The sequence below is a fragment of the Balearica regulorum genome, chromosome 7 (assembly GCF_011004875.1).
Source record: "Balearica regulorum gibbericeps isolate bBalReg1 chromosome 7, bBalReg1.pri, whole genome shotgun sequence".
Taxonomy (NCBI): domain Eukaryota; kingdom Metazoa; phylum Chordata; class Aves; order Gruiformes; family Gruidae; genus Balearica; species Balearica regulorum.
In genome coordinates, this window is record NC_046190.1 from 4,304,710 (window position 1) to 4,319,612 (window position 14,903).

General features: G+C 47.0%; 2 protein-coding genes across 7 annotated transcripts in view; one reads left to right on the forward strand and one right to left on the reverse strand.

The window, feature by feature from the left end:
• Positions 1–14,903, forward strand: part of FAM53B (family with sequence similarity 53 member B) — a 527,638-nt gene that overhangs the window by 104,091 nt on the left and 408,644 nt on the right. The window lies entirely within an intron of this gene.
• LHPP (phospholysine phosphohistidine inorganic pyrophosphate phosphatase) overlaps positions 1–14,903 on the reverse strand; it is a 92,147-nt gene that overhangs the window by 51,972 nt on the left and 25,272 nt on the right. The window contains exons 6-7 of one of the 3 annotated variants that reach the window (XR_012836280.1): positions 11,674–11,765; positions 951–1,112 (exon numbers count right to left, since the gene is read on the reverse strand). The exons of 1 other annotated variant lie outside the window; for it this stretch is intronic. Coding sequence is in view for 1 of the 2 variants with exons in the window: in XM_075757682.1 (XP_075613797.1) it covers positions 11,674–11,765 (92 nt within the window). In the remaining variant the exon portion in view is untranslated. The remainder of the gene's footprint in view (positions 1–950; positions 1,113–11,673; positions 11,766–14,903) is intronic. One more of the 3 variants, XM_075757682.1, reaches the window with a different exon arrangement.

Sequence of the window (14,903 nt, forward strand, 5' to 3'; positions counted from 1 at the left end):
TGGGAAGTCAGTTCCTGACCGTACCTGAGCTATCACCTGCCTTCCACGGGCTCAGTCGATGCTAATGAAACACCTTTGCAACCTCAGCCTGGTCATTTCCCAGCAGACAACCAGAAATATCCTCATGCTTAGTCAGAGAAATCCTACCCAAAGGCTGACGCAGCGAAAAGCCGCTTGTCTGCGCCTGTTGCTGTGGCAGATGTCTATAAACTGGCTTGTCTGTAGGAAGAGTTTCACCGCTGCCATGATCTAAGAGCATGAAAACCCCAAGAAGGGCTGGCATGCCTGAACGCCTTTCTCAGTCTCTAACCAAATCAATCGGTTTCATATTAGATTAGACATTGGTAAAATCTTTCCCTTCTTTTCGTTATTGTTGGTTTAAAATCCTCAGCAGTATGCATAAAAATCAGCTCCTGACATAGTGTTTACACAGCAACAGCAGTTTTTTCAGCTTCATTTGGGACTCAGAGACCAAACACTGCCTACGGTTGTGCTTTAGGCATCTTTGCTGTAACAGCATTGTAAATATGTAACGAGAATTTAAAAGGCAGAAGGAAAATCGATAATGGAGACACCCCATCGAAATATTACACTTAGCTCTCACCATCTGAAAAGAGCTATGAATTCCAGCTCATCAACCCTGAGGTAAAGGTGTCCTTGTTAGAGGATGAGCACAGGAGTCACCTGGCAGCATCCAGAGGGAAAAAGACGTCAAGTTTCAGAGGAAAACTGCCTACCGCATGTTTTACACACTATCATTTTTAAAGACGACGAAGAAGCTTAGCACAGAAATACGAGGAACTCGGTTCAAGCAACTAGGATTTAGAACAACAACAGCAAGGTCATCCATGCTACTTGAGCAGAGCTTTTGATCAAATCCCTGAAGGCTAGCCTGGGCAAAGCTGCTTTCAAGCGTCAGAGAGCTGAAACGAAGGGAGGTCATTCAGTACCTGGCCATCTCGGACGCTTCCATGGCCACCGTGAGCAGTATCCATGCGCTTGCAAGAATTAATCATGCGGATTTAAACCACAACCGTGATTGATATCACCAGATATCACCGGGTGGGCTGATGGTCAGAACCTCGACTGTAGCTCAATACCTTTTAGTACACCTGAAAGGAAACAAAACTCCTCCTATTTATGGAACAGGCTCTGCCTGAATGGGATCTTTCTTGCTCCTGTCATCTCCCCATAAGTTATACAGAGACTACACTCCCCAAACCCTTTTCCAACATGCGGCTCAAATCCTCCATCTTCAGGTCTCTTCTTCCCCATTCCCTTCTTTCCCTAATTCACGGCCACGGTGAACGTGCTGCCTGATTATCCGTCGACACACGTGTTTAGCGCTCCTGCGCAGAAAGCAACAAATTTGGAAGCTTTTCCAACTTCCCCTCCAGATGACGTCACCTTGGGTGGGCGCCAGGCTGGGTTATGAGTTAAAATCCTTCACTTCAGGGTCAGACATCCTCCTATTTTTAGGCCTGGTTTCAGTGTCACCCAGCCAACAGCTGAGCTGAACAGTTCACCTTACTCAAGTGCAAATGCGTGCCGGGTTTCGAACAAAGCTGGGCTTTGTGGCAGGTGAAGGGGCTCTGCAGCAGAAGAGCCCCTTTTAAAGGCAGACAGCAGCTACTTTGCTCAGCACGGTGCTCCGGCAGTTCATGCCAAGATGAAAACCACTTCAAGCTCCCGCCCTCCCCAAACTACAACTCTAAATCCAAAAGCAGGGTCTGAATTTGATCTGGCGCTGCGGAGCAATGCTGGCTGCATCCTGCCTCACGTAGCCTGCTGGAAATTTGCATGGTGGGAAACACATCCCCTCCAGTACAAACTGGGAACTGGCAGCATCCCAGGGGATGGCGAGGGGGTCGGGGAAGAAGGGCCCTGCAGCTGCAGCGTGCAAAGCGCAGGGTATTGTGCAGCCCACAGCCTCTGAACTAACACACACCCGCCCGGCTCTGCTAACTCCATCACCCAGCCGTGCCCCTCCGCTCCTCCCCAAATTCTCGTTAGTGGCAAAATAACTCTTTGCATTAATTTCCCTACTTGCAACACGCTGATCAGCCAATGCCTACGTTGTGCTGTGGTCTTTTAAGCAAGTGATGTGTTGCTGCAGGTAGAGCCGGTCCCCACCGAGCCCAGCCTGGGCTGGGGGCAGAGGATGCTTCCCCAGAGCATGTCCAGCTCACCCGTGTCCCAGCGAGATGTCCTTACAGACAACGCAGAGCAACAGACGCTTCTGGCACATGATCCACCTGAGCTGCTTAAGGACGAGAGGAGTCAGACCCAGGGGTGCCCAGCTCCCTCTGCAAAGGGACCAGCTCGGCTGTTTGCTCTGCTGCTGTCGGAGACGGGGCAGGATGACTCACAGCCCGTCTTTCTGCAGGAATGCAGCGACGTCTGCAGCAACACAGCGACGTGCATTGCACGGCCACGCTTCCCACCTCGGGACAGACTGAGTAACTCTGCTCATGTGTAGGCTGACAGAGGTTACAACAGGTTGGGAGTGCGTGGAAGCTGGAAGGGCAGACCTGACACCCCTTCCTCCCTGTACACCTCAGGGGGCACTCAGAGCATGACTGGGAATGGAAAAGCAACTGGAGCTGTGCAATGAAAGCATCTGCTGGCCTAAGGGAAGTAATGTGCAAGAAACATGGCCACAATCTCCCTCTGAAACGACTGGAGCGGGTTCCCACGTGGGAATGGGCCTACGGACCGGGAGCAGCGTTTAGCAGAGTGTTAGACCCAGCTGATCACATGGGCCCATTTTAGGCTCGGTCAGAGTTTAGAAGAAACGGAAGAAGCTTTTGAGACGAGCTGCAGGCCGATACGAAGAGCGACAGGGCGTGCAGCAGCTGGAGCCAGCGACCAGCCAGGGCTCCCCGGCTCTGCTCCCCACGGCCCCGAGGCCGTTCGCAGGGAGGCTGAGGACTTGGGTTTGAAGACTCGACACAGGACGCAGACCCCATGCAACAGCACCAGCCCCGCGCGCTGAACAAACTCATCTTTCGGCAACCTGTGAGCGCGCAGGGCTGAGGTGTAACCATATACGCTGTTGACAATGACTGAAAACCACAGACAAGTAAGAACCGTAATTGTTTCAGGGCAAAGTGTGAACATGAGTCACATCCCCGCGCCAGCTGCGAGCTGTCTTCATGCCCAGCAAAGAGCACTGCCCGGCGCGGGCGGCGGTGGGGGAGCGCTGCTCTCCACCCAAACCCCTTTTCTCACATTACACTTTACTCCTGCCGCCGTACATCAGCACTCACGTACGGAGCCATCGGGGTTTCCCAGCGCTTGCAGAAGGCCTAAAGCTGGCACTGCCGGGTGCTTTATTTTTAGCTGTGGGCGAGTCACATCATGCCTCCCACAGGGGACGAAAACCAGCCACCAGCCCCAGCTCGGCAGAGGCAGCTGGAGGGGCAGCAGCCCCCGGGTCCTGCGGCTGCTCCCACGCACCTCAACAAACACCCATCTCCGTCACCTCTGCGGCTGCTGGAAAAGCCACGTGCCTGCAGCAGGGCCCCCAGCATGGCCCCGGGACCAGCCGCGACGGCTGGCGGTCCTCTGAGCACACCCCACCTCTGAGCACCCGGCTCCCCCCACAACTGCACGGCCGTGTGCCCGAGCAGACGGCGATACAAACACAGGGCTCTGCTCTGCATCTCAAGAGCAGAAAACATGCTGGGGACTAGGCAGCCACTCTGGGCTTGGTGGTTAAACCCACTCGTAGAGGAAAAAAGCAAATGTCGCTAGATAAGGCTGCGGGTGACCCTCCAGCATCCACGGGCCACGCAGCACAGCGTTCAAGCACGAACGCTCGGCTGGTTTGTGCTTGCAGGGTGCTGGCACAAGGTACTGCTCCAGCACCGTGGCTCCCGAGCATGTTTACAGCGCGAGCAAGAGCCCAAGCCAGAAGATTAAATTTCAGACACTGAACCATTTGCTCCGAGGGAGTTACATCAGCAGCTGACTTGGCCTGCCTCTCTCTTGTTTGCTTCTCTCTCCCTTTGAAAACCAAGCTCTGTTTTGGTTTTATCAATCAGAGCAGTCTCCCCTTCCGCCACGCTCCCCGTGCTGCTTGCTGAGAGGACTCCCCGCACCAAGAGAGCTGGGATGACATTTAACTACAGGAAAAAAATATGCAGAGAAGAGGAACCTGTGTTTTAAATAAAGGAAATCTCTAGTGAAACCACAATTGTGCAGCTGTCCCAGCTCTGCCATTTCTGCAGCACATTTCAACATGCTCATTAGCATTTTTACGGAAATAAAGTAGTTAGTGATTGGTATGGTATTCATCATCACTGTCAAATGTTGAACAAGCTAATATCGCTCGGCATTCTGCTAGTGACAAGTGTTGAGAAACACTGCTGTGCTCGGCCGGCTCCCAGGACTGCTTCGCCATGGAATTTCTCTCCCGCAGCCTTACACTGGTGCTGAGAAAAGGCCCCTGAAGATAAAAATAAGCAAGGACCTGCTCCCCGCGCCCCTCGTAGACCACGCTGCTCGGGCTCATACCAGGGTGGGAGGCTGGGGGTCTAGCAGGAGCTAGAGGTGGGTCCCCACCAGGACACCTCCTGGGGAGGCCACGGGTGTCCACAGTGACAGCGGGAGATGAACACACTCTGTGGAAACCCTGGCAAGCCCCTGAGCTGCCTCCTTTCAGGCAGTCCAGCCACCACCGCCTCAGCTCATGAGTGATGTATCTGCGGGGAGGAGAGAAACACGGACTCGATGGACTGGCGGCTGCCAAGGGCTCTGGCGTTCCTCATGCAGACGCACGAGTGTGCATGGCCGTGCCAGGGCGAGGAAGGCTGCCAGCCCAGGCTGGCATGTGCTACCAAGACATCGAGGCACCAGAGCAAAAGAGAAGAAAAACAAAATGGCCATTAACTTTGGATGCTTTTTCAGAGAAGGGTCTGGAAGTGGTTCAGTCCCACACATCAAGCCCACCTGAGCCACGTGCCCTCCCTGGTCCCACTGCCTCTGCTTCTAGGAAGATCCTGGTACCACCTCCTCCTCTTTCAGCCCTTCATTTACCAGCTTCAGAAGGGGAGAAATGGAAACCCTTAAGGCGGCTGTCTCTGCTGCTGCATGCACTGTGTGGATGTGAAGCAAAAGGGGAAGCAAAACTGCAGCACAGGCTGATGTGGTCACTACCATCCTGATTTGCAAAATGCAAATTGCTTCCTTTCGTAAGCGCTTGAGATGTGACAGCTGATCAGAGCTGGACTGCTAAGGAAAAGTCGGTCATTAGACAGGTACAGACCAGAACTGGCGAGACCGCCGGGTAATACTGCATTTCCTCACTGACCTGATACATTCCTCCCTTATTTAACCTTGCCCCTACTCTCACCACAGTTCTCTTTTCTGATATTCAGACTAATTTCTTCAGAACAGTACATGAGCATACGTGCAGCACCCACCGTGGCGATGTCCAGAGCACACTGCCCCCTCAAGGTTTATTATGGTACCAACAAATAAATTAAGCTGCTAATAAAAAAAACCCCACAAACTCCCATTTCTCTTTTAGACTGAAGATAATTAAATTTACACCTTAGCTACAACATAGCAGAACTCTCTATTCCCCCTTGCTCCTTTCAGGTGTCTTTTAGCTCAGGTATAGTCTGCATTTAGAATAGAATAGAAGGGACCTACAACAATCATCTAGTCCAAGTGGTATTTCTAATATAAAACCGTAACTACTGGAAAGTAAACACTTGGCTATGTTCAGTGAAGGAAACAAATACTCAAAACGCACAAAAGATGATTCTTTAGAGTCAGAGGGTAAAATCTTCTGCTTCCCAAGTTCACCACTTATAGTTCAACAATAATGTATTTTCAATGCAATTCATTATTTCGCATTGCGACTGGCTATACCCTACGCTGAAAAGTGGATGGTTGGATTATACACCATACTACAGCAGCCAGAACTTAAACCTTCTCATAGGCCACTCATTCCTAAAGCACTAGATACTAAAACTGCAATTTCTGTGTCTGAATATTTGAACGTACTGGGAAAATTTAAAGCCGTCGTCAGATGAGTATGTGTGTGCTAAGGCACTGCAGTATTTACTCTGAACTTCCTCTACAAAGCTGATTCAAAGATTACAGTAACCAAATTGTGGTCAAGAAAATGATAAACACATGTGAAGATCCTCACATGGACAGAGCAAACTGTGATTTGAACGTGCAATAGATGCTAAGACTATGCCTTAGGATTGACTGCAATCAGCTATCGTGCTAAAACGAAAACCAACTTGCTGACACTAGGTTTTAATAAACATTGCTTAAGACGTTAACTAACATGAATTATAATACAGCTTTTTACAGTGTAAATACAGAAGTCTTTCCATTTAATACTTGAAACAGGCTCAATTATCAGGACTGTGAGGCCATCAAAATGCCTCTGGTTCTGTATCAGCACAAAGGCTGTGCCTCTGCCTGCTCGTCCTCACTACACACCCCTGGTGTGCTCCATCAAGACCCAGGAGACGTGAACAAAAGTGCTCATCTTGGCTGTGGTTAGTAACGCAGTGAGCAAGAAAGCGAGGGTGGAGGGCTGCTGCTCCTCTGCAGAGCAGCGAGACGTGACTATCTCTTTGCAAAAGGTGTCATGAGCTTTCATTTACTATCACAGTGACAGCTGTGCATTTATCTATGGGTGGAAATCTTTTTTAAAAAAAAATTTATAACTTCATTTAGGAGGTTATTATAAAGACCCACCCTTTTTTCTCAATCCTTAATCAGTTGACGATGGCAGCCTAAAAGATCTTTCCTCTGTCACAACTTCTGTCTCAATCCCATCTGGCAAGGTGATTTCCCATAAATCTGTACAAATTCTGCATGCTTTCTTCAATCAGGTAAGAGGGACAGATCACAAGCCACTTTATTAAGAAAGTCAGGATAATTATTCTCAGAGGGTAATTATAAAGTGGGGAAACTGAGGTAACATGAAGTAACTTGACCCAGTTTTCCTGGAGAACAGTGGCAAAGCTGGGAAGAGACGGCAGCTCTTGTGGGCCTTGATCCTTTCATCCTCCATCCCTGGGGTATCCTTTCTGTCCGTAACGAGGGAGCTCAGGGATGCTGCAGTACCAGCCACAGCCGTGAGATAAATCCCTAACCAAATGAAGAAAACCTCACGTTGGTACTCAGGGCAGATGAACACATATTGCCAGACTTTGAAACCATTTTGGAGCCCACAGGCGAGCAGGGGAAATGGGTATGCCATGAATACTCCTGGCTACCACCGCTCACCAGCGATGGGAAGTTCTTTATCTACAAATCAAGACCTGTAAATAACAACAAGGAGAAAGGAGTAGGTAATTCTTCTGCCCTACCAAAAACCACCTGCAATTTGATGCACTGACGTACCTGAAAGCTGTTTCTGACTTGATGGGGAGACAGTTGGAAAGGCCTCAAAGTAATTTTTCTCTGCTCTAACTTGCACGCTACAAAGAGGAACGAGGATATTACGCAGCATTGAAGAATCAATAGTTATTGTGGAAATTATTGGTTTGATGTCAAGGCCAATTAGCTGCGAGTGGAATTAGTACATAGCCTGTGTAGGGAGACAAGTACGTGTTCTTCCCTACATGGGAAAGATGTTGGCTATGAAGGGCATCCACAGAGGTGAGCACAGAAACTTCCTAATTAGCGTCAGATTTCCCAATGCTGAAAACCCTAACACCAGACTAGAGTCTGCAGCAATGGCCTGATCTGTCCTGTAGAAAGGACAAAGAGAGAGTGGACAAACCTGCAGACCAGACTGACCCTCCGCATTTGGATTCACACCTAGGAAGGGCTACACTTGGCCAACCCAACTACTCACCCCATGTCAGAGAACCATGCTGGCTGAGATCAACTCAAACCACCATCTTATCCCTACACCTTTCCACTATTGCCCTGACTTGCACTGGCATAAGTTTTATTCCATGTTGCAGCTAGGTTTTATTGCATTTCATGGCCTAATCTACTCCATGCCTGGTTTGGCTACTGAAAAGGAGTTCAACACTTGAGATTAAGTCCTGCTGGAGGATTAAGTCCTTTAGAGGAGAAGTTAAGTGTAGATGCAGGAGTGAGGAACGTGCAAAGCTTGTCATGCTAAAGGAAATTGGCCACACAAATTTTATTAAAGATCCAAAAGAAGCGAGACAAAGGAGTTAATTTTCAGGACCTCCATGCAAGGTGGTATAAAACTGAATGTTTTTGCAGCAGCTTAATCCACACTTTGAATCTCACCCTGGGAGTAGCCAACACGGAATAAAACCTTGCAGAGGCCAGGAGGGTGAGAGCGCAGGGCGGGCGGCAGCCCCGCAGCTCCATGCACACCCCTTCTGCTTCTCCTCCAGACCTTGTCTCACCTGCCAAGCCAACCACCCCCACCCCGCATTCACAAAACCAGTTCCTCAGTTCAGCAGGGAGCTGGCACCCATCACCACCGTCACCGAGCAACACGGCAGTCACCACCACAGAGAAAGGCTCCTGCAAGACTGCAGGCTGAAGTCAGCTTCCTGTACTCAGCTGGAGGCTGCCTGCCCCGCAGAAGACCTGTCCACCCCTATCTACTGCTGAAACCTCTGCATCAGCAGATCAACCGATTCTTGCCATAAAAGGCTTTCAGGGCCAAAGGGGACTTTTTCTTCCAGCTTATGAATGCAAGTAAGATGCAAAGAGTTGCTTTGCAGCCTGCGATCTGTATGCGTTCGGTGAAGTCCCTTTGAAATACAATAAACAGTACAGTAAACCTTGACTCGTGTCATCTTTTGTGCTACGGTGTACAACCCTTGGTGGCACCCGGTGGGGAGCAGACCTCAAAGGTCTTCAGGTAAACTGCACTGACCCCTAAAAGAAGGCAAGCTGCACCAGAGGTGACAGTGTCTGCCGGTCAGAGACAGCATTTAGGTGAGACCAGAGGGGTACAACAGAGTGCCTTGGACCTACAGAACAACATGCAAAATGCCGTCACGGGGATAATTTGTGCAAATAATGTTACCTCCATGTATCCAGCAGTAAGCTGTGAAATGCACCTGCAACAGTTCCTCAGGGCTGTTCCTCTGTTATTTTTATTTTATTCTCGAGTCAGCTCTGCATCCGTTTTGCTGAAGTGAGACACTGTTGTTGTGGTGGAAATGGAAAAACTACTTATGGCTGCAGAAACACAGAGACAACTCAACTGGAGTGATCACCCATGTCCCGAGCTGCAAGACTCTCGTAACTGAAATCTGGGGGAAACCCACCGCACCAACATCCGGCATCAACAAGAAAATCCTGGCGCCTTGGTGCTTTCCACTTCTTTTGCAAAAATAGCCTTAGCTTTCAGGGGAGGTCCCGAAGCTGTGGCTAATACTGAAGTGAGTGTACTAACGGTGCCATCCAGAGGTACCTGGGTGTAGCACACAGCTCGGTGTCAGCAAGAACTCCCATCAAGTGAAAGAAAGGACCTATGCATAATCCTATATATATCAGACTTCAAACCAGCCATGAAATAATTACATTTGCTGTAATGTTTCATTTCTTCTGTCCATCACCTTTCATTCACTTGTTTTTTTCCGTCTCTCTCAGTACTCACTGTGTGGTTTGATTTTCCACGTATACTGAATCAGTCATTCTTAAAAATATATACATCTCTGACCTCTCTTGGCAAACAAGAGCTATTTCATTTTACTCACAATTGCTACCAACAGGACTGGCACCACATGCTCAATTTAGAGACACTCATCTGTATTTCACTGCCATACAATAGTATATGATTTCAGATAACAGCAACCACACACTGAAACAGGACACGTAACAGTGGAAAACAATCTTTTTTCCCCATCTGGAACAGCCGATGACTCCCTTTCAGTTGCGAAATCATGACTCAAACTCGATACAAGAAAATGTTTTTCCAGCATATGATTATACACATTTATATGTGTGTGTGTGTATATATACAGTTCATGTCAGTTGCCTGAACAGTTTGGATGTGGCATCACCTGTGACATATTTTATGATGGGCAAGTATGTCAGAGGAGATGGTTGTTCAGTAGCAAAGGTCTAATTTACCTCTGTGTGCAGAGATACCTCCTTCACTGACACCATATCTCTGTGACGTTAAGATGTGATTCACAAAGTGATCCCGTTAGTATCAGAGTAAAATCAACCATTGAATCCTGATTTTCTCCTTTAGGAAATTAATGGGATTAAACAGATCACAGACAAATAATCCCAACAGCACAAACTATATATAAACACCTTTTTAATCTTTGGGATTTTTTTAGCTAGATAACTGATTTTGAGATGTATCATCTTAAAGATACAAAACCACACAAAATGCAATGCACTTATATCTGTTTTTTTCTCAGAAATCATCACTGACTGGTCCATTAGAATTAACGCACTGGGTATTATTTTATCACCTTACACAAACTAAAAGGAAAATTGAGAAACAGATTGACTTGAAAACTAACAAAATAACTTTTCCAATAGCCTATGGCAACCATCATTCTCACTTGCTGCAACCCTCCCCAAAAGAGTATCCTTCTTTTACAGTCTCAGTATTTGAAAATCAAGAAAAACTGTATAAATTCTGTCCAACGACAGATGGTGTTGCTGAACCATGCCTACTACGAAGAGGCATGGCTATGGTTAAGAGGAGGTGGTTAAGAGGAGATTTTGAGTGTTATGGAATCCAAACGTTAAATGTAGGGACCAACATATGCACTGCATTTGGAGAGTCACCTTGAGGTGACATCAAACCTCTCCTGGCCTGAGCATCAAATGGTGGCTTCGTTTTCCACCAGTCAACCCTGGACCAAGCCCTGTGTGTAACTGCACTGAGGTCTCCTATCAGCAGCTGCAGGGAGGTAGCTCTTGGGTCAAGGAAAACACAGGATCACGGAGACACCTGCATGGAGAAGGGTTTGGAGGGTCATTGGAAAGAGATGAGTGAGCCTGCGGAAGCCTGCTAAGACGGGAAGTGGAGAAACAGCTCTCGCAGTCCAGACATCTCAGCGCTGAATACATGTCTGGAGGAAATAGCAGACATATGGAGTCCTTCACAGAGCTGTGAGATATGACCCACAGAGATCACTGAGTTGACAGTCTAATTTTGTAATCTTAACCCTGCTAGAAGTTCCAGACACATCTTACATCAAGCGTACAACACTTTCATGCTGCAGCAGAAAAATATAAAACAAGCAAAACCCAAGAAACACACCCGTTCTAGGCACCGTGATGAAAAAACTAGAGCAGTAATTTAACGGAAAATATTTCTTTAAAAGATCAAAGACAATATGTCTTCCCCTTCCCGCCACTTCCATACACACAGCCTTTTCCCAAAATGCGTTTTGCAAATGAAAATGTCATCATCCAGCCAAGCCTTACTGCTACACAAGGAGGCGTTTGTTCAGGCAACAAACGCAAGTGTACATCGATGGCAAATGTGTTCCACCAACGGGAAAAGATTTGAAAAGACATGGAAAAAAAATCCGGTCTTGTGCATTCGCTTTGAATGCGTACCAGGTTCCAACCCATAACTCCTTTTCTTTCAAAAATTAATGGGTTGTAAGCAAATTAGAGCACGGTGTCATTTGGCAGAAAGGTAAACACAAAAATCATGACTTACATTTATCTCCCCTTTTTCCACAACTGCTCCTGTGGAGCGCGGGGTGTAGGGTGTGCACTGACCTGTACTTCCCCGTCCGCACTTGCAGAGCTCTCATACCGCACCGCTGGGCACCTCCGACATCATTCACAATATCATCTCCAATCATGATGGCCTGTCAAAGCAGTGAAATACAGAAAAGCTGGCGTCAAGGGAATTTTATTTCTGCCATACGTCACACTCCTTTGACATAACAAACAGCTTGATTTGATGTTTAATACTGCCATCAGACAAATTAAACAAGATAATATTGTCATCGTATTGATTAAAAGTCATCCTACCTTGAATGTAATTCATGCTATCGCTCCTCCAGCAACGTACTAGTGCAGTACACATCTGTACAATTTTTAATCAATCACAAAAATCAAAGTGATTTGGCACACAGTTGAAAGAAAATGTTGAATTTTATGAAGTTAGGCTTATTCTGTTCCTAACAATCCATTTATGTTATGCTCCAAGCAGTTTAAATTAAGCTTAACTTTCAAAAAGTTTTAAAATTGGTATTCTAAAAGCTAGTCAAAAGCTTAAGCTTGTGATCACTGAGATGTGTAACTTTGCCGAGCTCGATCCCAGGATTCTCAGGTTGATACAGAAATTTGGGAAATCACTGTAAAATCTAATTTATTTGGTTTTGCACAATGTGACACAATCAGTACGGGCTGAGCATGGTTGCCGTTACGGTCAGCTTAAGTCTATGCAAATACTAAAACTCAAACTGTAACTGAGAAAAGACCTGATTGTGCTAAGATTTGTCTGAGTGTCTGATGACAATGTGTAGCATGCTGCCTTCCTAACTTTGTTAAAGATCTTTGTTTAATTGAAGTGTATCAACCACGGGGTCTTTTTCGTTGACAACCACGTCTACAAAATTTCAAGTGCTTATTATCATCCTGCATTAAAAAATATTACATTTATTTTATTCTTCAAATTTAAAAGTGGTTGGGGGGGGTTCATTTTCTAGTTTCAACAAAACCTAGCATATACACAAAACAGTAATCTTCAATTAATAGGCAAAAAAAATCAGCTTTCAACCTTCCAAAAGCATTCTGGATTATTCTGAAGAGAACAGAGGCAGCACCCAAAGCTGGGGAAACACACGTACGCAATCTAGTTTATGTGTCTGATTTTAAAGCATGATTTTGCACCTTCTGTATCAAAGTTGAATTTTATTTAAAATACATTAATTAGTTGCATCTTTAACCACTTGTTCTTCATCTTTTTGAATTAGCCTCCTGCTTCATAAACGTAACTGCCAGGCTTTCACAACCACAGCACTTTGCAACTCTAGAAATTCCTGCCTGAATTTCCCATTCCTTCCAAGTACTTTTGATTATTTTCATACCTGCACATCAGATACCTGGAGTCACCACGCAAAGTGCTCCTTTTCTTACTAAAGAAACTGTTCTTATATTTTGTGTGCTTTGAGCTTTTTCTAGGGTCTGTCATGACGGGTCCTCGTCCCACGTATGGGGCTGGGGAGGTTAAAAGGCACGTTTGCAAGGGGACCGGGACTGCCTGAGATGGCGGCTGGGTCACCGGAGCAGCACCAAGGGGAACCCCGCTGGGAAAGGAGCCAGCCCAGCGTTCCCCATCCGCAGAGAACCGATAAATTGGCCCTTGTCAGAGAGGCTGTGGGAACGAGGAGCACAGGGCAGAAGCTGGTTCGGCTTCTCCAGAAACAGCAATCTAAAGGGAGTGCCGAGTCTTTTCATACAGCTGGCTGTAGGTTTAAGGACAAAACCATATAGAAAGTCTGTGTTGCAGGCACCATTTCAGTTACCGCTTCTGCCTAATACAAAGTCCTCTTCTTCCTTTGCCTTCACATGGAAGCACCTCTTTTTAACAAAGCGTGCAACCATACAAGAGTTGGTACATCTCCTGTGTCACCCACACTTCAGACCCCACTCTGGAAGCAGTCTGCTAGGCAGCACTAAACTGTTCGTACTGAAGAAGTCTAACAATACCAAAGCTCCAGAGCTATTTTTATTAATCATCTAATTACCACAGAATCTTCTCCCACTTATTACATAGCACGTTAAGGAAATCTCAGGATATACCTAAAGCCCCAGGTGAACGTAAGATTTTCTGAGAGCATTCATAAACCAAACTGAGCTACGAACACATGTATCTGGAACAGCTTCAGCTGATAAAAACTAAATCCTCTTTTGAGTAACGCACCAGGTCCGGCGGGCAAGATAATATATATTAGTTACCAGCCCAGTCTATCTTTCATGTTGTTTTAAAATACTCATCACATGAAGGATGATCATCACCCCTCAGGTGATGGGATGTAACAGGATGTCCTCTCAAGTCAAGGCTCATTTGGCAGGTTCCGCGTTGAAGTAGTTTGTTTTGAAACAGTTTATGTATGCCCACCCTTGCTTCATTCTGCCTAGAGGAGTCACCGCTGTGGCCAGGTTTGAGAGCTCCTTTAAAGAGCAGAGAGACATAAGCACTTTGTGACAAAGCAGTCAGAGCTGGGGAAAACGTGGCCGTAGGGAAGGAGTAGCAGCAGGATTTGGGACAGGTAGTTCTGCCTTTCCAGCTCTGCTCACAAACTGCTTCAGAGCCACCAGACGATGGAGGGCTCAGTTTTCTTCATCCTGTCATTACTGGACCATTTTCCTTATCCACTCTGCTCACAGAAACACGTGTGCTCCTAATAAGATGCTTCCCCTGGAGATAGTTCACCTTTCCTTACCATTCCTCCAAACAAGCAATCCAGCAGGACATGGGGAGAAAATGATGGGTTAATTTTAAGCAATTAATAAATAAAGGATGCATACACTGATGAGGAAAACAGAATAATCCCACTGTTACACAGAGAGCTGCACAGAACCTGGCAGCACCATTCCCAGCCAACCATCATTCCCAATTTCCACCCAAGCTGCTTTATTTAATCATTCTCAACCACTGGCTTTCATAGTTTCTAATCCCTTCATCTTATAAAATTCCTCCCAATGCCCCCCCGCAGGGGAGAGGGAACAGGCGCCGGGGGGGACACCGGGAGCAGATCTGCCCTGCGCCACCCGCACACCCTTGCTCAGCCTGAACCCAGACATCCAGGATGAGATTTCTCAAATAAAGCCAATTTCCATCCTAGGTTCTCAAAACCTTAAAAATTAATTTCCTCTGAAAACGGGAAAGGGCAGAGTGGGGCAGCCCACCAAGCACTCGCTTGCTTGTCGGGGCTGTATTTTACCCCATCTGGGCAAGTTTTCCTGCAAGACGCCCGGCAGCTCTGCAAGTGCAG